Source organism: Cololabis saira, chromosome 9, assembly GCF_033807715.1.
Source record: "Cololabis saira isolate AMF1-May2022 chromosome 9, fColSai1.1, whole genome shotgun sequence".
Classification (NCBI taxonomy): domain Eukaryota; kingdom Metazoa; phylum Chordata; class Actinopteri; order Beloniformes; family Belonidae; genus Cololabis; species Cololabis saira.
Window position 1 is genome coordinate 17,523,962 of NC_084595.1, and position 22,447 is coordinate 17,546,408.

General features: G+C 41.6%; 1 protein-coding gene across 3 annotated transcripts in view; it reads left to right on the forward strand.

Moving 5' to 3' along the window:
- LOC133451513 (spermatid perinuclear RNA-binding protein-like) overlaps positions 1-20,445 on the forward strand; it is a 94,499-nt gene extending 74,054 nt beyond the window's left edge. For 2 of the 3 annotated variants that reach the window (XM_061730630.1, XM_061730632.1), the window contains exons 11-18: positions 1,228-1,296; positions 4,664-4,872; positions 6,590-6,739; positions 7,680-7,814; positions 13,646-13,786; positions 13,857-13,980; positions 15,771-15,836; positions 19,715-20,445. In XM_061730630.1, coding sequence (XP_061586614.1) covers positions 1,228-1,296; positions 4,664-4,872; positions 6,590-6,739; positions 7,680-7,814; positions 13,646-13,786; positions 13,857-13,980; positions 15,771-15,836; positions 19,715-19,803 — 983 coding nt within the window. In that variant the 3' untranslated portion in view covers positions 19,804-20,445. Of the gene's footprint in view, positions 1-1,227; positions 1,297-4,663; positions 4,873-6,589; positions 6,740-7,679; positions 7,815-13,645; positions 13,787-13,856; positions 13,981-15,770; positions 15,837-15,938; positions 19,006-19,714 lie in introns of those variants that run through there. The other variant, XM_061730631.1, reaches the window with a different exon arrangement.
- Positions 20,446-22,447: the final 2,002 nt, after the last annotated feature.

Here is a 22,447-nt window from a genome sequence, read left to right on the forward strand (position 1 = left end):
TCTACTCAAACAAAAACATCATCGTTAAATGTTTGTCCCTCAAAAAAAGATGAAATTCGTGCATCATGCTGTAATCTTTACTTGAAGGTTCTCCGTAGCTCCTTTCACACAGAGATGGAGGGATGAGGTCACACTAGACATCTTCTCTTTATTCCGCCTCCACTCTCCAGTCATGGGTTCACATTGATCTCGTGAAGGCCGCTGATTGTGTTCTTTCATGAAGCATTACAGTGATGTGCAGGAAGAAGACATTCATCATCCGTGCGCTCCACGGCCAGCATGTAGATATATATATATTATATATATATATATATATAATATCTATCTATCTATCTACTGTATGTATATATATGTTATGTTATGAATCTTTATTTCGGCTTGTACGCACTTTTTACAAAACAAGATGAAAAGGTAATAAAAAAAACATTTCCTTTGCCGAAAAGGTGTAGGCTGAAGCCGTAGCTTATAGTGCCTACCCTTTTTTTCTTATGATCAGCGTAAATATAAGACATCAGCATTATTCCGTTGAAACAAACAATATATAAAAAGACAAAAATAAGTAAGACAAAACACAAAATTGACGTTTCACATTCTAGAATGTTCCCGATAGTATACTCTATATTCATAGTGTTTTATATTTATTTACAGTATTTTCTTTAAACATTTCCTTAAACTTGAAGATAGAACTACACATTTTTAGGTTGTTATTACAACTATTCCAAATTTCTCTAGCCTTAATTGATGTGCATCTCTTTTTCATATTGGTTCTTGCTATATATATATATGTATATATATATATATATATATATATATATATATATATATATATATATATATATAATTTTGCTGCCAGTGTTTCTGCGGCTGCAGGAGGGAAAAGCTCAGGTGTTCCTGAGCAGGTCGAGGCTCCACCAGGTTGCTAAGCAACAGGGTTCACAGCCGCTAGCGTCCCAAGTCAAAGGGACTGTTACTGAGGTGTGACTGGGGCTAATAACCCCCCCCACCCCCCGCTGAAGTCTGAGCAGTTAATCTCAGTTTTAATTAAAACAGCTGCTCGTTCTGCAATGAACACATTGATTTTAATGAATTGATTTATTATGCATTCCTGGTAATCTCCTTAGATTTTGAATGTTATTTAGAACGGTCAAAATAAAATGAGTCCATGTGTGTGTGTGTGTGTGTGTGTGTGTCTGTCTCGAAGTGATGGCTGTCTTTTCTGCCCCCCAGCCGGCTGTCAGAAGAGGCTGCGGGACGACGTGGGGTCAGATGACAGAGACTTCATCAAAAGAATGAAAGGTGACCTTGAGCTTCAACCGTTTCTACCTCAGACTGATGCTTCATGACAGATCCTCGTTTAGTTCAGAGGAGTTGACACTCTGTATGAACGAGGTTCACACACACTTAAACATCCCCAGAGGGGACATTAAAGGTTTCAATCAATTCAATCAATCAAACACGCTGTCAGACGCTGATCCTGATGTGGTGACGTCAGGTTCAGACAAATAATGTGGTGGTAGCGGGATTCGGTTTCTTCTCAGTGGTCTTTGTGATGTATTTTCGCTTGAATAGTTGTGCATTCACAGTGTGCTCAGAAAGTATTACAGCTTCGTCATCTTTCTAGTCTGAATCCACCTGAACGCTGGTGTCAGACAGACTCCCGGCCCGTCCCACAGCAGTCATCTCAAACCTGTTACCTGGGGCCGACCTGGGCTTCAGGTTTCCTCCGAAAAATCCAAGAAGCTGTTCGTAAACGCCCGAGTTCAGTTAGAAACCCACGCTGGTCACATGGACCTCACCACACTAGGACGAGACGCTGTTCTGGGCCGGAGACTTGAAGACGGGAAGTTCTGGTGGAGGCAGAGCTGCTCATGGACATGAGGACGCCCCGGTGGGACGTGGATCTGAACAGGTTAAAGAGATGGCTGAAAGATATGTTTTCGTTTGTCTGGTGAATCGGAAGAAAAACTAGTGGAATGGAATTACAGGTTAATACAACTTTTAATCATGTCAAGCACAAGGTTTTTCCGGCCGGAGGTAGACTTCTCTCAGACCACGTAGGTAGGAGAAAAAATCACACGGGGGTCATCGATCCAATCTTTTTTATACTGAAAAGGAGGGTGTTCTTTGCAAATGATTTTCATTGGTTGAGCCTAAGAGACGTGTCACTTCCTGGGGTGTCAAGCCTAGCTCACAGGTGAGACTCCCCACAGCTAAACGTCTGCTTATTCCCCCATGGCATGTGTATTGCAAATTAATTTCATTAGGAGAGCCAGATCAAGGAGAAATCGCCTTAAGGTGTCACCTTTCCCCCGTCTCCTCTCCAACAATAACATGTGTATTGTATTTAACTTCTAATCTAATTTTTGTCTACCCTTGGCTCTTAATCAGAATAAGATTACTTTGAAGAGAGAGCCTAGACAGTTTTGAGCTTCAATAATTTCATGAAATCCTAACACGGCGCTCTGCATCAGTCCAGAGGAAGTGAGCTCAGCCTATCCGGATGAGCGGTGTGACCGGATCAGCTGATCTCTCACCGCTGCAGGGGCCTCTGATGAGCTGCATCCTGGAAGCAGGAAACTGATAGAAGTTATCAGGTTTCCTCAGACTTCAGCAGTGTCCGGGGTCAGAGGTCATGTGATGCTGAACTCCATCTGTACAGAACCTGGAGGAGACTTGTGGATGGTTGTGCGACTGATGGGCCCAGAGACCTCAGACCAGCTGACATGAAGAAGTAACGCTGGCTGACCGACGCCATCAGAGTTTTAATGTTGGCTGAAATAATTTTATTATTATTACTTTTTAACAGAACCTAAAGTTTCTTGCGGTATTTTAGAAGGTGTCATCAGACAGCTTTGTTAAGTTGTGACTGATTTTAAAGGAAAAAGACGTCCAACAGTCTGGAAGCTGGACGGAGGTGTTGTGTTCAGACCTGCCAGAACAAATCCATTAAACTACGGCTGCAACAAATACGCTCAATTTTGACACCAGAACAATCAATTCATTCGTTTTTCCTGCTTCTAATTGAAGATAATTACTTTAAGTGTCCCTTCGGGCCAGTCTCCGTTTCTGTGACGAGCTTTTTACAAAACATTCCAGTTTACTGAGGAAGTTATCAGGAAATGAATCGACAGCCGGGATAATCAATGTATTCACTGCTCTAAACGGTCGTTCCACTGCAGCTGCAAACCCCCCCCCACACAGCCACCCCACCCCACAGACTCTCACAGCAATTAAATCGTCCCTCGCTGGGAAGATCGTCTCCAGCAACTCTCATCTGCTACCAGTTCAAAGGAGGCGACGGGAGGCAGAGAGGGAGTTGGATCAATGCTGCAGGCTGCACGCACGCACGCACGCACGCACGCACGCACGCACGCACGCACGCACGCACGCACGCACGCACACACCTCTCATTCAGTCCTGAGCGTGTGTCACGACCCGACTCCTCAGGTTTCCTCGGCGACGCTGAAATCTGTTAAACTAATGAACTATATTCTCGTGATTTTTAAAGCGTTATTGATTACTCGTTGATGGTTCTCTGAACCAGAATCAGCAAATTTAACAAAAGGAGGTGAAACAAAAAGAAACCTCAAATCTGTCGCCTCAGTCGAAATGAGGTTGCCTAAAGGTGTGATTGTTGCTTTCATCAACGAAAAGTATTACTAAATATCATCGTCAACGAACTTTTATCACCTGAGGGAAAACGAGACGCAAACGTGACGATAACGATGATTAAATATCTAATGCAATATTGTAGAGGAATAAAAACCAGACTAAAATGTAGATTACAAAATAAAAATCTCTGCTAAAATGTGTCTTCATTTTCGTTGACCAAAACGAGACGAAATGTTATAACAAAGATCCTTAATGTCCATGTTTTAAGTTGTTTCGATAAAGACGGGGAGAAATGCGGAAAAATAAATATGTTGTAAACTCAAATTAGAACGTCTTCTGTATCTGGAATGAATGTATTCATGAGTCTGTAAGGTAACAATAATATAGTAATAAGATAACCTTGTTTGAATTGTAAAATGGGTTTGGCTAAATACAATCTTTAACTAAAACGAGACTAAAATGGTCCTGGACAATTCTGACTAAAATAAGACTAAAATGCTCAGACTTTTAGTCGACTGAAACTTGACACGACTAAAAGGAGAATGAACGTGACTAAAACTGATAAAAACTAAAATGATAGTTTGACCCAAAGACTGAACTAAAACTAAAATTGGAACAGGCTGACAAAAACAACACTACCTCAGTCCCACCACTCGTTCCAGCGACGTGTCTGAGGTCGTGTCCAACACTAGACCTCCTGCTGGTCATCATCATGACGAGAGGAACTGCATCCCTGAGGATGCTGAGGACGGTTGTACTTAGGTGGGGCAATAGTGTGATATCCCATAATACACGAGTTGTGCCAAGCTTACAAGTCCAGTATTTGTTCTGTTTCCTGGCGTCAGTGAATGCATCACGACAGAGTTTAGCTGCTGCGTTTGTGAACCGTTGAATGTTTTTAGCAGCTGGATGTTCAAGTTAAACCAGAAACCTAAGAGGAAAGAAAAGTAGTTCTAGCTGGAGATCTTCAACAGTCCTTTCAGGAGTCGGTACCATGAAGTGTTCTGATGGGTCCGTTGTGTCCTCACTCTTTGCATCTTCCCTCCTGCAGTTCTGGACTGGAGGATGACTGACCCGAACCATCCCATGAACGCCCTGATGCGTCTGAACCAGATCCACCCGGGCCTTCAGTACCGCCTGCAGTCCCAGTCCGGCCCAGTCCACGCTCCGGTCTTCACCATGTCCGTGGAGATCCAGGGAACTTCCTACCAGGCCACCGGGAACTCCAAGAGAACCGCCAAGCTGCAGGTGGCCCTCAAGGTACCGTCACAAGTGCTGTTGTTTCTGGAGCCTTTCAGTTTTAGTGTTTATTAGTTTTAGTCACGTTCATTCTCCTTTTAGTCGTGTCAAGTTTCAGTCGACTAAAAGTCTGAACATTTTAATCTTATTTTAGAATTGTCCAGGACCATTTTAGTCTAGTTTTAGTCAAATATTGTATTTAGCCAAACCTATTTTACAATTCAAACAAGGTTATCTTATTATTATATTATTGTTACCTTATAGACTCAAGAATACATTCATTCCAGATACAGAAGACTCTAATTTGAGTTTAAACATATTTATTTTTCCACATTTCTCCCCATCTTTTCTTTTTCGACGACACATTGGGTTTTCTTTTCCACGTCTATGTAGGAAAGTGTATCCAAAGATGGTCTCTTCTTCTTCTCCAGCCCCAGAGAAGATCCCCGCGTGGCCGGCCATCGGTCCCTTTTTCTCTATAACTTTGTTTTTAATTGACGTGAACCTAGAGCTCTGCGTTAACGGCATCAGCCTCTAACCTGCAGCTGCATCTTCTGGATCTGATTCCCCGCGGGCCACGACTGGGATTGAGGACGTGACGTCACCCAGCAGCAGAACTAAACCAGAGGAAACTACTGAAAACATGGATATTAAGGATCTTTGTTAGAACATTTCGTTTGTCTCGTTTTGGTCAACGAAAATGAAGAAAATTATTTTGTAATCTACATTTTAGTCTCGTTTTTATTCGTCTACGGTATTGCATTATATATTTAATTATCGTTTTCGTCACATGACCAGCATTTTCGTTGCGTCTCGTCTAGTTTTCCTCTGAAGGTTGAGAATAGAGCTGCAGCTATCGAATATTTTAGTGATCTATTGTCGACCACGCGTTCGCCCGCCGTTATTCTATCAATTATTCCATCGAGTTATCGGATAAAACGTACTTTTGCTTTATTAAAGCCCAATTATAAATATACAATAGAAAACAAGACAGATTAATTAATAAAAATAACCAATTTGTTTCTTTTATGAGAATTGACATTTATTTACATATTATACAAACTAGCAAACTGTTTGTTAAATTTTCCAATAAAAATTAATACAATTATTTTACTTAACATTTCCTGAAGTGTAAAAAATAACAAATATTCTTAAATACTGCTTTTAAATTGTGCGACTTCACACGCACGTTTCAACAGAAATGCTTGGCTGTGGACCGGGACTTGGAACAAGAGTCTGACACCATGTGGACCGGGGGCCTTTATTATTTTTATATATTTTTTTATTTATTTTTCATTTAAAATGATCCCACACCTTCGACATCTTCTGTCTCTTCTTCTTATGACTTTCGCTCTTGCTGCGTTTTCTCATTGGTACTGTCACTGTTGTCAGTCCCGGCCGGCGTCTGTGCAGCTAAACTGTTCAAATCTTCTTCCGCTTTATAAGAGACACATGCGTGTTAGCACGTTGTGTCACATTAAAAAAAAAAAAGAACCGGTGCAAAACGTGAAGTTTAAATGTATTTTTTATTTAAACGAGGCTTTGAGGCAGAGGAAATTCCTCCATCATTTTTTGGAATTGAGTTACTCGAGGAATCATTGCAGCCCTAGTTGAGAACCGAGAATTGATTCATTCCCCTTCTGTAGTGGTGTGTTCACGAGCGGTCAGGAAGTTAGAGGCCGTTCCCAAATCTGGCGAGAGACAGCTGAATGTGTCTGTGCTGTGTCCTGGTCTTCAGGTGCTGCAGGCTCTGGGCTACGTGCTTGGCTGCGATGGAGACGGGGACTCACTCAGCGCCGACGAGAAGTCCGATGGTGAAGGCAAGAACGACAGGATGTCCACGAGCTCCAGCTCCACGTCCATCACCTCCTCCGCCGAGGTGCCGGAGGTGGGGAACGAGCACACACACACACACACACACACACAAACACAAACACACACACAAGGACAGTTGCATCTTGAGTTTCCTCCTCGACTACGACGCAGCGACCTCGTCTGTGAGAATGTGAAACCACATGCCGTCTGCATTCAAGTCTGTTGGGACAGTTTTTCTTCAATCTGTCCTTTGTTGCACTTCCTGTCGTCCGTCACAACCTGCTTTTTCTGTCGTGCTAACAGTATCTGTAATCTTGGGTCATCATCTTAGATGTGACTTTACACATCCTGAGGACGCTTCCCTCTGACGTGACTCTCCGAGACCTCAGAAGTTTCTCAAACGCCATTTTAAAAGCAGAATGTTAATGACTACACAGCGAGGGTCAGATATGTTTTAATTTTTGGCAAAATCCTATTAATCGTTTCATGGTGCTTTCCGGAGGTCTGTTGGGTGAACAGGGCCAGAAGGACGCTCCAAAGATGAATTCAAATAGTTCTGCTGAGAGCTGCCGTGCGTGCATGTTGGTGCAAACATCACGAGCCAGTTGCATCGTCACCAACTCAGCTGAGGTTTAGAGTTGAACCTTAAAGTCACTCCATTTCTTGGTCCGGTTGCATCGTTGTTGAGCCTGAACTATCTATCACCTTGCACCATCATTTTCTTGTTTCATGCAGGCTGCTGCAAACTCACGACCAATAGAAAAATAAATGCTTATAGTGTTTTATAAATAATGCACAATAAGCACCACACAGTTTCTCTATAACATGTCAGGTTTACTTCTGCTTCCGTCAGGAGGTTTGATGAAGCTGCAATAAGCAGCAATAATCAGCAGATTTACATCGAGACTCAAAAATTCCTCCTGCTTCTGCTGCTTTGGAGAAACTCCAGTGCAGCATCCTGGCGTTAAGTCAGTAAGGTCACTCCCACAACTGTGTCTGGTCTCCGTCTGCAGTCCAGAGCTCTGGGTCCAATCCTGACGGCGGGGGGGAAAAACCCGGTGATGGAGCTCAACGAGAAACGCCGCGGCCTCAAATACGAGCTGATTTCAGAGAGCGGCAGCAGCTACGACAAACGCTTCATTATAGAGGTAAAGCACACACACACACACACACACACACACACACACACACACACACACACACACACACACACACACACACACACACACACACACACACACACACACACACACACACACACACACACACACACACACACACACACACACACGCCTCGCGGACTTCCTGTCCTCCTTTCACTGAGTCTTATTAGGTTTGATGACAGGGAAGTGTTTGATGTGCGGATGCAGCCTCTCACTGAACATCAAAACCACTTCGACGCCAGTAAAGTAAAGTTATCTGAACACGGCACCAATTTATTCCCCTGAAATCACCACGGGCGGTTTCTGCGGTGCTTTTAGGGGTAAACGCCGCCTCCACATTGTGCGATTGAAGCTCGTGTTTGCGTTGAGGAGCACCTCCAACGGTGTCGTTGAACCTGAACTTCAACAGCTGCAGATCTGCACACCAATATCACTCCTCTGGGGGCAGTCAGTAGCTCGGCTAAGCGTGGATTTGTACACGTGCTGGAATAACTCGGATTAGGACGCATTATCTGGTACTAACAGCTCCATCTCAAGAGCTTCAGTTTCGGCCCGGCTAAGGTTAGGGATGTTAACAATTAATCGATTTTCGATTAATTGCCGTTATGAAATTACCTGATTTAAAATTAACGATTACAATTAATCTATTTATTTATTTATTTTTTTCGTTTAATTTCACCAGCTGGTATTACGCCCGGACCACATTTAATGCGACACAACGCACCGCGGCGCACACATAAAGTTAGAAGAAAGAGACGGCGGGTATGTTTGGTTTTAGTAACATGCTCAGGCAATGAGTCTGCAATGGCCCAGACGGGAGACACATGTAGCTCAGTGCTTAACTTTTATTTTTAATCCACTCTATATTCTTCTGGTTGTTCTCCGATATGCTCCCCTAAAGTCTGAATTATGGTTCTGCCTTAAATCGACGCAGAGCCGCCGGCGTAGCCTACGGCGTAGGCTCTGCGTCGTTGTAACGCGGAACCATAAATCAGCCTTCACCCGGTACATACATAGGTTTCTCTAAACATCTGTCCCCGCTACAGTTTTAACTAAAAGAAAATGTGCTCCAATACAGCAGGTCTCATAATTTTATTTTGAACACTGCCAAAACTCTAACTTAAAACGTAACTAGAACTTAAAATTTGCTTGACACAAATGACACTATTATGGCTGCTGCTACTAAAGTGCACTTTATATTATATTCCTTGTGGTACAAAAATGTCTTTTTGTTACTTTTGTATCAAATAAATATTTGATTACATAATACATTAAAATGTCTCAAAAGGAAAAAATGCAGGCACTCTGGTGGCTTGAAAAAATTAAAAAACCTTTATTTGACTAGGGTTACATACTAAAAAGACACCAACGCGTGTCGGCTTGCGCCTTCCTCAGGGTGTATGGAGACAAGAGACAATCAAACAAAATTAAATAGAATTCAGTTCAGCTGTGGCTCCTCAGGTCTCTGCAATGCTCCTCCAGGCCTGAAGGAGGCGCCGGCAGGAGCACCCAGATATTCTGCTTCCTGAACAATCAAAAAAAGGAAAATTAAATTGACTGTTGAAAAGTAACACAGAGTAGCAGTATAACGTGAATCATGAGTACCAAAATGAAGACCATACAAAGAATAATAAAGCTAAATATATAGAGAAAATCTCCCCTCCTTTAAACAAAACATGACAGTAAGTCACAAAATGGCCTGAAAAGTCATGACAAAACAGAAGAGCAATGTGAATAAAAATATAAATGCAAACAAAGAAACCCAACAGAAGAAGACTGATAATTATACAACAAAAATTACTAAATCATAGAAAGGATGAAAGGTCAAAATCCTCATTGAGGCCAGGGAAGCTGGTGGCCTTCAGGACATGAATCCAATAAGCCTCTCTCTGTTTGAGGCGCCTGACTCTGTCCCCACCCCTTGCATCGACACTGATCACCTCAATCCCTGAGACTCGTAGAGAAGAGTCATCTGTGTGTTGTGCCTCCATATAGTGTTTGGCCATTGGGTAGTTCACATTTTTGGTACGAATGGCATATTTATGTTCAGCCACCCTGTCCCTCAATCTCCTTTTTGTAAGGCCTACATAAAAACAACCACAGGTGCATTCCAGTTGGTATACAACATGAGTAGTGTTGCAATTTATGAAACTGGAAATAAAATACAACTTGTTGCTAAAAACATCCATGAAAGTATCCGTTTTGACCATGTTGTCACAGCATCTACAGTTACCACACCGAAAATTGCCCTTTGGTCGACGCAGCCAGGTGTCTGGTTTGTGAGCAGGAAGGTAACTCCTCACCAGTTTATCTTTAATGGTGGGGGCCCTTCTGAAGCTGATACCTGGCGGTTCAGGGAAAACCCCTTTTAAAGAGGGGTCACTCTCAATTATGTCCCAATTTCTTTTTATAATGCGTTTGATCTGGACAGCTTGTTTACTGTAGCGTGTAACAAAGAAGGGTTTCTGAACTTGTTCTTGTTTAGGTTTAGGGGTGAGTAGATCCCCTCTCTCCAGTGATGAAGCTCTGTTATGAGCCTGAGTCAGGAGCTCAGATTTATACCCCCTCTGTTTAAAACGTTGCTGCATGTCCGTTGATTGATTTAAAAAGTCTTGGTCAGAATCACATATACGCCTTAATCTGTGCATTTGTCCATAAGGGATGTTCTTAATAAGCCACGGCGGGTGGAAGCTATCTGCATGCAATAGAGTGTTACGGTCAGTTTCCTTTCTAAAAATGGATGTGTGCAAGTAACCTTGGTCATCTTTAGAAATCTGCAGGTCTAAAAAATTGATGACTTTAACGTCATATTCTATGCTCAGTTTCAAGTTTTTGTTCAAATTGTTTACATAGAAATGGAAGTCAAGGAGCTCTTCTTCTGACCCGGAAAAGAATAGGATTATGTCATCTATGTATCTGCCCCACCATACAATCCTTTCTTTAAATGGGTTGTGATTTGAAAAAATGTACTGTTCCTCCCATAGTCCCAAAAACAAATTTGCATAATTTGGTGCAAAACAAGCACCCATAGCTGTTCCTTTTTCTTGTCTATACAGTTGGTCTTGAAATAGGAAGACATTGTTTTTTAAAATCCATTCAGTGAGTTGCATAATAAAATCACTGGGGGGCATAAGGTCATCAGGTCTTGACCCCAGATAGTGTTTCAAGGCTTCCAGCCCTTCCTCATGGACAATGTTACTGTATAGGGATTCTACATCCATGGTGGCCATAATACAAGAACCGATATTCTTTATTTGTGCAATCTTGTTCAAGACTTGGGTGCTGTCCTGAATGTAAGAAGGCAGCTTTGCAACAAAAGGTTTAATGTAGTAGTCCACATATTTAGAACAGGGTTCTGTGATGGAATCATTACCACTGATGATTGGACGACCAGGTGGATTTTCTAAATTTTTGTGGACTTTCGGGAGCATATAAAAAGAAGGAAAACGTGGCTGTTGGCATAGTAAAAAATCATATTCTTTCTTAGATATCCAGTTTTGATCTTTTCCCATACTTAGTAGCTGTTCAATCTCTTTTTTCATGTTGTCAAACGGGTTTGAAGAGGGCATGGAGTAATATTGGGTATCCCTTAGCTGACGCATAGCCTCTGTTGTATATTTATCTTTGCCCCATACACAAACTGCCCCTCCCTTGTCTGCACTTTTTATGATGATATCGTCTCTATCCGATAACCATTTGAGTGCTTCTGATTCTTTTTTTGTCAGGTTGTATTGTCTAGTGTTTCCTGGTTTGGTGAACACCTTCTCCACCTCATAGGATACTTTCTTAGTGAAAGTGTTGATAGTGGGATTATTTGTGCAGGGCAGAAAGGTGGACTTGGGTCGAAAAGGCGAGTTCTGTATGGAAGGCTCCTCACTCAAAGTTACAGAGTGGGCTGTTGTGTGATGAGTGTTCAAATGATACCAGGCCTTTAAATGTAGCCCCCTGTAAAATCGAAAAAGGTCCACCTTTGTGTCAAAATGTCTGGCTGTATAGGTGGGGGAGAAAGACAAACCCTTGGACAGGACGGAGATGCAGTCTTCAGAGAGGGGGAGGTCCGAGATGTTGATCACAGCCGATGTTTTGATTGGCTCCTCGTGGTTGGACGTGGATAACGCACGTCCCCTCCTGCTGCGCCGCGTCTTCCTCTTCTGTAGGGTGGACGTTGGGGTCTGGCACGAAAATCTAAAAAATCACTAGCTTGAGGCATTTCAGCTCTCTGGTGGTAATTAGCCATGTCATCATTGTTCTTATTGTCATCATCCTCACCGTCATCATCAGTGCTGGGGAGATTGAAAGACACTTTTCTACGTCTCTGACTGCGTTTCTTGGCCCAGTCATATACGGCACCAGTGCTGTAATCTTCCAGATCACGCTTAAATTTAGCAATTTTGCCTTGTTTGAGTTTTACAGACAGTTTTTCCATGTCTTCGTTCAATTTCTTATCAAAAGACAGTCTGTATTGTTCTGACTCCAGCTCAATGAGCTGGGTTTTCACTTCTTGAATCTGTGTTTGTAAGGCCATTTTTTCTTTTCTTGCTTCTTCAATCAGTAAGAGGATCAAGTCCAGGGAACATTTATTGAGAATTGCTTCCCATTTGTCTTTAAATTCCTCATTACTATGGCCAAATGAAGGAAATTTATTCAATCTGAGTCCTCTTGGGATCATATCTTTCCTCCAGTAATCAGACAAAGTGACTGTATGTAAATGTATCTTCAGTTCTTTTTCTGACAGTTTTTGAAGATCAAAGAACAGCTTACGTGAGTCTGCCGTCTGTGTAGGTTCCTGATCAGCATCCAGAAGTGTGTCTTCAACAATAATGCTCTTGCCTTCATCTTTGGTGTAGGAGAATGACCTATTGTTGGTCATTTTCTTCAAATAAAAGGGCCCAAAACGTTCACAAAAAAATGGAACGGAGCTGCTCCTGTCGCGGACAACCCAAAATGTCCCACAGTGCATAAAAAACAGAATAACAGGAGCGCTGCTGGTGTCCCCACAACCACCGGTGCTCTTGCAATGGGTGCAACAGTAATCTCAAAAGGAAAAAATGCAGGCACTCTGGTGGCTTGAAAAAATTAAAAAACCTTTATTTGACTAGGGTTACATACTAAAAAGACACCAACGCGTGTCGGCTTGCGCCTTCCTCAGGGTGTATGGAGACAAGAGACAATCAAACAAAATTAAATAGAATTCAGTTCAGCTGTGGCTCCTCAGGTCTCTGCAATGCTCCTCCAGGCCTGAAGGAGGCGCCGGCAGGAGCACCCAGATATTCTGCTTCCTGAACAATCAAAAAAAGGAAAATTAAATTGACTGTTGAAAAGTAACACAGAGTAGCAGTATAACGTGAATCATGAGTACCAAAATGATTCATCATTTTGGTACTCATGATTCACGTTATTTAATTATTTAATTTTCCTTTTTTTGATTGTTCAGGAAGCAGAATATCTGGGTGCTCCTGCCGGCGCCTCCTTCAGGCCTGGAGGAGCATTGCAGAGACCTGAGGAGCCACAGCTGAACTGAATTCTATTTAATTTTGTTTGATTGTCTCTTGTCTCCATACATTAAAATGTCCTTTGTATTTTATATAAGCAAAAAAGATTATGTTTGTATCTCAGATGGGGGAAAAACGCCGCTTATCAACTAATCGATGATCGATCGATAAGGTTATCAACTGTCAATTAATGAAATAATCGATAATTTGCATCCCTAGCTAAGGTGTAAACACAGCTTCTAAAAACTCTATCGGTCGGATTAAGGCAACAATTTGATTTTTTGACTGTTGAAGCATTTTCCCCTTGTCGGGTTCGTGGGACAGGTGGAGGTGGACAAACAGATCTTTCGAGGAACCGGCCCCAACAAGAAAGTAGCCAAAGCCAGCGCCGCGCTCGCCGCTCTGAACAGCCTGTTCTCCGGCACCAAGTCGACGAGCAACAAGAAGAAACGGCCCAACCCTCCGGTGAGCGCACGTCTTCATGCCGGTCACCTCTGGACCGAACCGTAGACTGACTCTTGATGTGTTTGTGCAGCCGAAGCGACCGGTGGCCTCGGTGCTGACCATCCCCACCCTCGCCGCCAGACCTCCACGAGTCCCCGTCATCCCCAGAGCTCCGTACATCAGCACGCCACACACTCCTGGATACATCCCTCCAGGTGAGGAGCAAGCAAGACCGCCTTTGTGTGGCAGGTTACACGTTCGCTCAACGTCTTTCAGAACCAAAATAATCACAACTGTCCGTCAATTAGGGACAATCGACTCAGTGTATCTGTGAGTGCGTACACATGTTGGTGTGTAGCTTTGTTTACTTGTGTGTAAAACATTATTTGTAATCCGTAAAGAACATTTTGTCTCTTTACGGATTATTACGAATTCAAAAGGCCTCCTGCACACACAAATCATTAACTACTGTACGCATGCACACCTGATTCACACTGATCAGCACGAGGGGGTTTGAGACTCTTCAGATTCCTACAAACATGGTGCGTTTAAGTGCTGGTGGAAAGCTGGGTCATCTAAATGTTCTTCTGAGTCGCGCGTCATTTCCCTCGATAGTTAGTCCCCTTTGAAGTTGAATTATGGATTTGTATAAAAATCTCACTTATTTTTTATTCATAAAGTGAAATAAATGTTTGCAACATCAGTGAGTCTATAGTGTTTGTAAAAATCTGCGTAAACGTTAGAAAGGTCGCTGATTAACACTTAACAACTCAGTGTCGTGATGGTTTTTTAAAAGGTATTACATTTAACTTCAGAACAGCCGTGTTGATCCTGTTAAAGACGGATGTGTCCAATTTACCAGGGGACCAGCCTTGGCATGCTAGCCGTTAGCCTCTTCAATGCTAAGCTATCGGTGCAGGCCTATCGGTAACAGATCAATACTCGGCTTCAGATTGGATATAGCCTCCTGCGACAAGGATATAGACACAGCCGGTTGTGCAATAATCTTAATTTTGGCCCAATTCGCTCCTTCCTGTTTATTGACCAATAGGAGCTGGACCAGGAAGGGCCGCCCTGCGTCAGGTAGAGGAGACGAGGGAATGTGAAAACAACAAATGTATATTTCTGCTTTTATCTTTGATCACGTCAGTTTTGGTCCTCCTGGAGGAGGGCGCGTCCAAGTACCAGACACATGCAACGTTACCGGCCGACTCATCATAATCGGGTAGCAAACTTATACTGACGTCAGAGGGTCGACCACCGCCTTCGCATCTTCTCGCCTCGCGCTTTGACCGTCAATGTTTCCCAGCTGAAGAATAAGTCCACCACTTAATTACATCCGCACGGCTCGTGAATGCATATTGTCCATATAAGGAATTTTACAATATTACAAAGTAAATGTGTCATAACCACGGTGTGCAAGAGATTTTTGTACAAATCAAGTAGTACGCACACACAGATGTACTGAGTTGATTTTCTCTCTATGACAAATCTACCGGTATCGGTTACATTTGACCTTTGAGGATGTTTACATTCGACTTCAACCATAAATGCAGCAAACCAACCCTGACCAGGTTAAGATTCGGCGACTAATACAACAAAGAACTCTGGGTAGTGATTTAGCAAAGCAGCTGCAGCTTGTTCATGTTTCTAAAACGATCCCACAGCATCGTCGTCATCACTGTCCTGATCGCCTGAATCAACCCGACGCCAGTTCAGCACTGGTGTAATTATGTTATGTCCAGTCTGAGGCGATGTCAGTATCAAACCTTTGTCTACCGTAAAGCCAACCCTCAAAGAATAAACAACTTTGATCCAACGCACTAATCCATTTTCACATCGGCGAAGATCCTGGTCCATTAAGTGATACGAGTTTGATCGACCTTAATGTGGAACGAATCTGAGCTGGATCTTGTAGATGAGTTTCCTCCATCAGCTGCTGGTTTGTCTGAAACCCTGATGCAGATTAAAACCAGCTTTCCTTTTCTCTTTCCCTCCTCTGCAGGTTTTGGTGCTCCTTACGGCTACAACCCTGCAGGCGCCCTCCCTGCAGGCGCCCTCTCCGCTTACGGTAAACTCTCTATCCTATCAATAATCCATCCGTACATCCTTTCATTCATTCCAGTCATTACCTCCTCATCATTTTAAGTTTGTTTTCTTGGTTTTTCTTCAGGTTTTCCCTCCAGATTCCCCTCAGTAGTTGTACCCGTCATCAGAGTCCCCACATCTTACCCCGTCACCCACCTCTACCCCTATTAGGACCGCCCCCCCCACCCTCCGCGCAGGAGAGGGCTTGTTAAAGGAATATCGTTGCTCTGGCTGCTCGTTCACGACACTAAAATCATCTGCGTGAACGCGGCTGGGTCACCAAAGACTTGAATTAGAGCACTGAGGTCATGTGACTGTTTCTGAAATCAATGCTAACTTCAGGGAACTTTTTCCTATCAGATGTTAAGACAACCGGAACCACAAATGACAAAAACACGCCTTACTGTAGATGAGCACCAACTAAACCTGAAATTAAAGAAGTGAATAAACATGATAGGAATGTGTGTTTGGTAGATTATTTCTTTGTTGTAGCCATGGTTCATGGCAATGAATCTTGCCATTGGAAAGCTTGTTTATTTCCCTTATAAATGGTGCCACATCTTTAATGGGCACAACCCACCAGGGAAATAAACGGGCTTTCCAACGGTAAGATTCGTTGCAATGAAGCACGGCTACAACAAAGAAATAATTTACCAACCACATTTCTTACTTTTTGTGCTAAGTTTATATTTCTGTTGCATTTATTTTTTTCCCTTCATTAAAAATCTGCTGATGATAAAGTTACCCACAATCCACCTCAGAAAACAGAATGTAGATTGACTGAGTAGACCAGATTTGGAGTTTCTGGATCTTCTGCATCGATGCGAATTAACGCATAACTATAAACTATAAACACAGAAACAAGGAAACTTAAGAACCTCATTTCCACCGACAACCGGCTCAGGAGCATCTCACATAAAAGTGAAGAGACTACAGCGGACATACCGACAAATAATAGGGTTAGACGGTAAAGATACTTAATCTCAGGTTTGGAGGGTTTTTTGTTGTTGTTGTTTAACTATGAATTAATGACCCAGATATCACAAACATCACTCCGCCAGGAGCTCGATTATTCCTTCATCAGTTCCTCTTGGATGTGAAAGATGTTTTCCATGTTTTGTAAAGATGTTTTCGTGGTTAAAAGGCAAACGGGTTTACAATTATCGGTTGCACTGAGAAGCTTTTCCTTTTGTTTGAATCTGAATGTTTACACTCACTGTTGAGTTAACTTTCTCTTTTCAGAGACATTTTTATTTTGACCTGTTTGAAGGTGATATTCTTTTTAAATAAATTAATATTTTTGTCAAATAAGGCTGTGGTTCATTATGTCTTCAGAGCGCGTGTCCATGGAGTTATTTTCTAGTTGTTGAAACACAGAAACTCGAGTTACCTCGACTCCTCACGTTCACACTCAAATATCAGTCCGATATTATTCACGTTTAGGTCGTTTCCCGTCATGCTGTTGACGAAAACCAATAAGCAAGTCTGGTCTTCTCGTGCAACTGTTAATCATTTTATTGCATTGAAGACGATAAAACTCGCTGCAGTGGACATGATGGTAGGGCAGACTTAAAAACATCAGAAAAGTTGCTCTGTGCTGCTTTTCCTGAAACTAGCTTGATGTTATAGAAACTTATTTTTCCAGGTTACTCTTTAAAGTCATAGTTGAAATCTGGTGATATTTTGGCACTAGAAGCTTCAAACACGGGGGGCTGTGAAGCACGGCGGTGGCAGCATGCACTTCACAGAATAGATGGCATTGAAAGATTAAGGCGTGTATTCCAGCGTCATAGAAATGCGTTGCAAAGTGGTTTAAGGGACGACGAAGTAAAAGGGACGAGAGCGGCCAGTGATGGTCGGGACTTGAAGAGAAAACAACGTTTGTCTTTTTTTAAGCCGCATGTAAACTTCCAATTGTATATCGATGTGAACGGATGATGAAAAACGTCATCGTGATGAGGTATTTGTCCTCAAATCACTTGTAAGAGCCTCAGAAATGCAGCAGTTTATCACTAATGTATACGTCTCTGTATTTATGATTAGCTTTACTTACCACACGAGTTGACATCTGGAATGATCTAATGGAAAACAAGAGAAATAAGTTAATTCAACTTTTGAGCAGGACTCTTCAGCAGATTTAACCCCTTAATGTCTGATGTAACATATTTAAAGATATAAGAGTCATCATTTAAAGTGGATCAAAACAATTCAAAGTTAAAACAAGACATCTATTTTATCTATTTTAACATCTATAAGCTCCAACTTGCTCAAATTATAGGGGAAACAAAGTGTATCATAACTGCAGATGACACACAAATCTATATAAATACCTTACAAGGAGACTATAATCTATTTCAAACACGGATCAAAGTAGCAGAAGTTTCTTCAGTTAAATGAAATCAAAACAGTAATAATAGTTATTAATCAGTTAATAGAGCTGAGGAAGAAAGATTAAACATCATCACTCACCTTCAAGCTTTTATCTTCAGTAGACCGGACTACTGCAACGCTGGTCTCACAGGTCTCCCTGAAAAATCTAAACTGCTGCAGTTAGTCCAGAACGCTGCTGCCCGAGTCCTCACTGAGACCAGGAGACCCGAGTCCTCACTGAGGAGACCCGAGTCCTCACTGAGACCAGGAGAGTGGACCATATAAGTCCCAGACCAGATGTTAAATCCTGCTGCTGGTTTATAAATCTCTTAATACATAATACATCTCTGATCTGGTCCATCATGACCCAACCAGAACCCTCAGGTCGTCAGGGCCACACCCACTTCCTGTACCCAGAGTTAGACCCAAACACGATGAGGTAGTGTTCAGCTTTTATGCTCCCAGAATGCATCAGGGCTGCTGAAACACTCAGTTGCTTTAATTCTTTTCATTTACCGCTGCAATTCACTGATCTCCCACAATGCACTACAACCTTTATTTCTTGCATCTCATTTGTTGAATTATTTTTAACTTATGTCTCTTTAATTTATGCTTTTAAACTTTTTCTTTTTAATGTATTTTTTTGTGTTTTCTTGTAAAGCACTGAATTGTCTTGTACATGAAATGTGTTTCACAAATAAACCTGCTTCCCCCCCACCTATACCCAAAACTGTTAGGCAGAATTGGGGATGTTTGGGGATGTTTTTAATGTCAAAATATAATAAACACTTTAAATTTTTAAATGTATTGTCTGTGTATTTCTTCATACATCAGGCATTAAGTGGTTAACAGATCCTTCACATTTGTTTTTTTAATATAAGAAATATCTATTTTCTCTCTGAGCTTGATTATCTGCAGACCTCATGTTTGTAACTTTTCTGTTGTCTAGCGTTGTTAAAGGTTAAAAAGGCTCAGCGATGGTTATTTGACGGTTTATTTCAGAGTTGAATAACTGCTTGTTATTGTGTATGTTTGTTGCATCAAGGTCAGTATTGTTTCCTTTTGTTTTGGGCTTTTTTCTCACTACATGGTATCTGAAGTGCTTTTTATTTCTATCTAGTTGCTGTTGATTTTCTTTGGTACAATAATTAGAAATAAAGTGATGTAAAACCCCGTTTTTACAAAGGATGTGGACGGGATGACAGCTTTGTCCGACCTAGCAACGGGGACGGAGCTTGACAAAGGGTCAATTTTAAGTTTAGAAATGCCAAATTCAGAGATCATGAAGTGAAAAACATTCAGTTTGTTGGACGTAGCAGCGAATTCAGCTCAGGTGGGAGGCCTCACTAGGCAAGCTAATACAGTTAGTTCATGACAGCACAACTGGAAGAAAACTGCACACCCAAGGTTTGTGTGGAGGAGTTGCTGGGAGAAATCGTGTTTGATGATGATGACGATGACGACGTGTTGTCTCGTGTCTCCTGTCTGCAGGGGGGCTGTACATCGACAGCGCCTACTACCAGCCCCAGACCATAGCCACGCCTATAATCATCCACCTGGGCCCTCAAGATCTCTTCTGACCCCCGGAGGCCCGACCCCCCAACGGACTCTTCCTCGCAGTTCCTCCCTCACACTTATTAAACCCTCAGTGACCCAATCCACCCCACCCGCCCCACCCCTCTACACGACACACTGCAGCAATATAGAAAGCAATATGGAAGAAGACGAGGCCTGGAGCGGCCCGGGTCCAGGTCCAGGTCGGGTACCCCCCCCACCCCCCACCCCCCACCAGGGCAGAAATGTCAATAACACACAAAGCAATAGTGGTTCTGCCTGCAGGAGCTGCTGCAGCTTCCAGAACCTCACACATCTGTAAATACATATCTGTACATATTCATGTGTTGAACTTTAAACATTTACAAGCGTGTGTTCATAAATTTGAATATTTATCTGAATGTAAATACGGCAGTGAGTGAAGAAGCTTTGTATTTAAAAGAACTCCCGTATTATTTATATAAACAATTAATCCACAAACGCTGTGTTGGTATAAAACCCTAAAAGAAACATAACTGCATTTAGAAGATTAATTAATAAAATTCCAGTTTGAATTAGGGCTGGGCGATTTTGGACAAAAATAAAATCCCGATTTTTTTTTTCTCTGAAAACCCGATTTTCGATTTCGATTTTTTTGGTAAAACTACAAAAGACAATGGAATAAATTGTTTCAAATATTTTATCTTTATTTTTAAAGAAAAATGGCAAACACATTTCCCTATTGGGAATGAAGTGCAATTGAAAGATACTGTAAATCCTCCTTGAGTTTTGTAAAGTGACAACATTTACAATTTTCTTGACCAAACAAAGATGACTAGACGAACTCTGTCTGTAATGCAGCCAGCTGCAAAAAAGGAAAATCCATTTTCCGATTTTCCTTTTTTTAACATCGATTGTGATTAATAAATCCGATTTAGATTTAAAATCGATTAATCGCACAGCCCTAGTTTGAATATAAAACTTTGACAAAAGAGAAAAACAAAAGAGAAATTGTCTTAATGTTTGTTATTTATGCGGTTTCTGTATTAATCCGCTCCAGGAAGCCATTGCAGTTTTTATTTATTTATTTATATATATATATATATATATATATATATATATATATATATATATACAGTTAAGACAGTTAAAGTGGTTGTAACCAGTAAATACATGAACTGCTCCCGTTTTGTTGGGAATCGCTGATTAAAATGGTTGTAAATGTTCCAGAAAGAAAAGATTCACAGAAATACTGATAACTTCTATCATTTATCATTATTATTATACATTATAATTAATTTTATATATATATATTAAAGGATGTTATTTTGTATCAGAATAACGACGCGCTTCTGTTTTTGTCTCGCTCATCTCTACCGCAGTAGAAGGTCTGCAGGATCTCTCTTGGACCAGCTGGAACCAGGCTCTGGTACCGGACTCGGTCCAGAACCAGGCTCTGGTACCGGACTCGGTCCAGAACCAGGCTCTGGTACCGGACTCGGTCCAGAACCAGGCTCTGGTACCGGACTCTGTCTAGAACCAGGCTCTGGTACCGGACTCTGTCCAGGGGGCCGTTTCCAGAAACCATCAGTAACGATGTTGGCGACTGATGCAGCTGCAACAGAGCGAGCCAACGATGTTTACCAAATGTTTTCAAAAAATAATAATTAGTAACTGTTAAGACAGAATTGGGAGGTTTTTATTTGTTTTTGTTTTTTTTTACATTTCAAATGTATAATAAATACATTTTAAGAAAAATTATTTCCTGTGCATTTATATATCAGGTGTCAAAAAGTTAAACTCTTTTATTGGGTAAATACCAACATGAGTTTAACACCCATGTAGGAACATCAACTTTTATTATAATTATAATTATATTATATATTATTATAATATCATTATCGATACGCTGAATGTGATAATTTGCAGCCATCTTGAAGATTCTTGTTCGTTATAAAACTCCTTTACTGCATATTTAAACTTGTGTACACTGATTCATGACAATCAATATCTATTCAAAAATTTGAGGGGTATGAAGGTGAATTTTTATGTTGTTGATGGAATGCTACTTTAATTTAACAGTTAAAAATCGAATTAGTGTCCATACTCTAACCATCTCATTTAAATCACCGGTACCTCAGAGTCTGGAAGTCTCCAACTATTTACGAGGACTCTTATTAGATAGTTGACATAGTTGATCCTTGCTGCAGGGCCATAAACCTCCACTTTTAAAATTGGCTGCAGACGAGAGAATATGACCATGCAAGGTGACTCCGCCCCCCGTGACATCAGAGAGAGCTGACGTTACGAAAGGAAAAAAAAAACTAGAATTAAAATGTTAAAATCCAGAATTAAATGTTATCAGCACCCTAAAAAACAAGACGCACACTTGCCTACTTTTTCTTCTTTTTAACCTCTGGTCACGTCTAAAATACTAAAACCTTAGTAAATTAGTGATAAAACATGAAAAAGTCTAATAATGCCACTAAAGAAAATACTTTTGGTGCCTGTAGAGAAACTGCTTCTGTGGTTCTTTTCACCTCAAGTCTCGACATGTTCAACATGTTGAGGATGTAAACATTCATTTGGTTTGTTTTGAGCCTTAAAGCTGAAAAAAATAAGTCCTGGGGTTTGGGGGCCGCTGAGTTTGGAGCTCTGTGGTCGAGTCGAGGTCGCTGGCACCGACAGCAG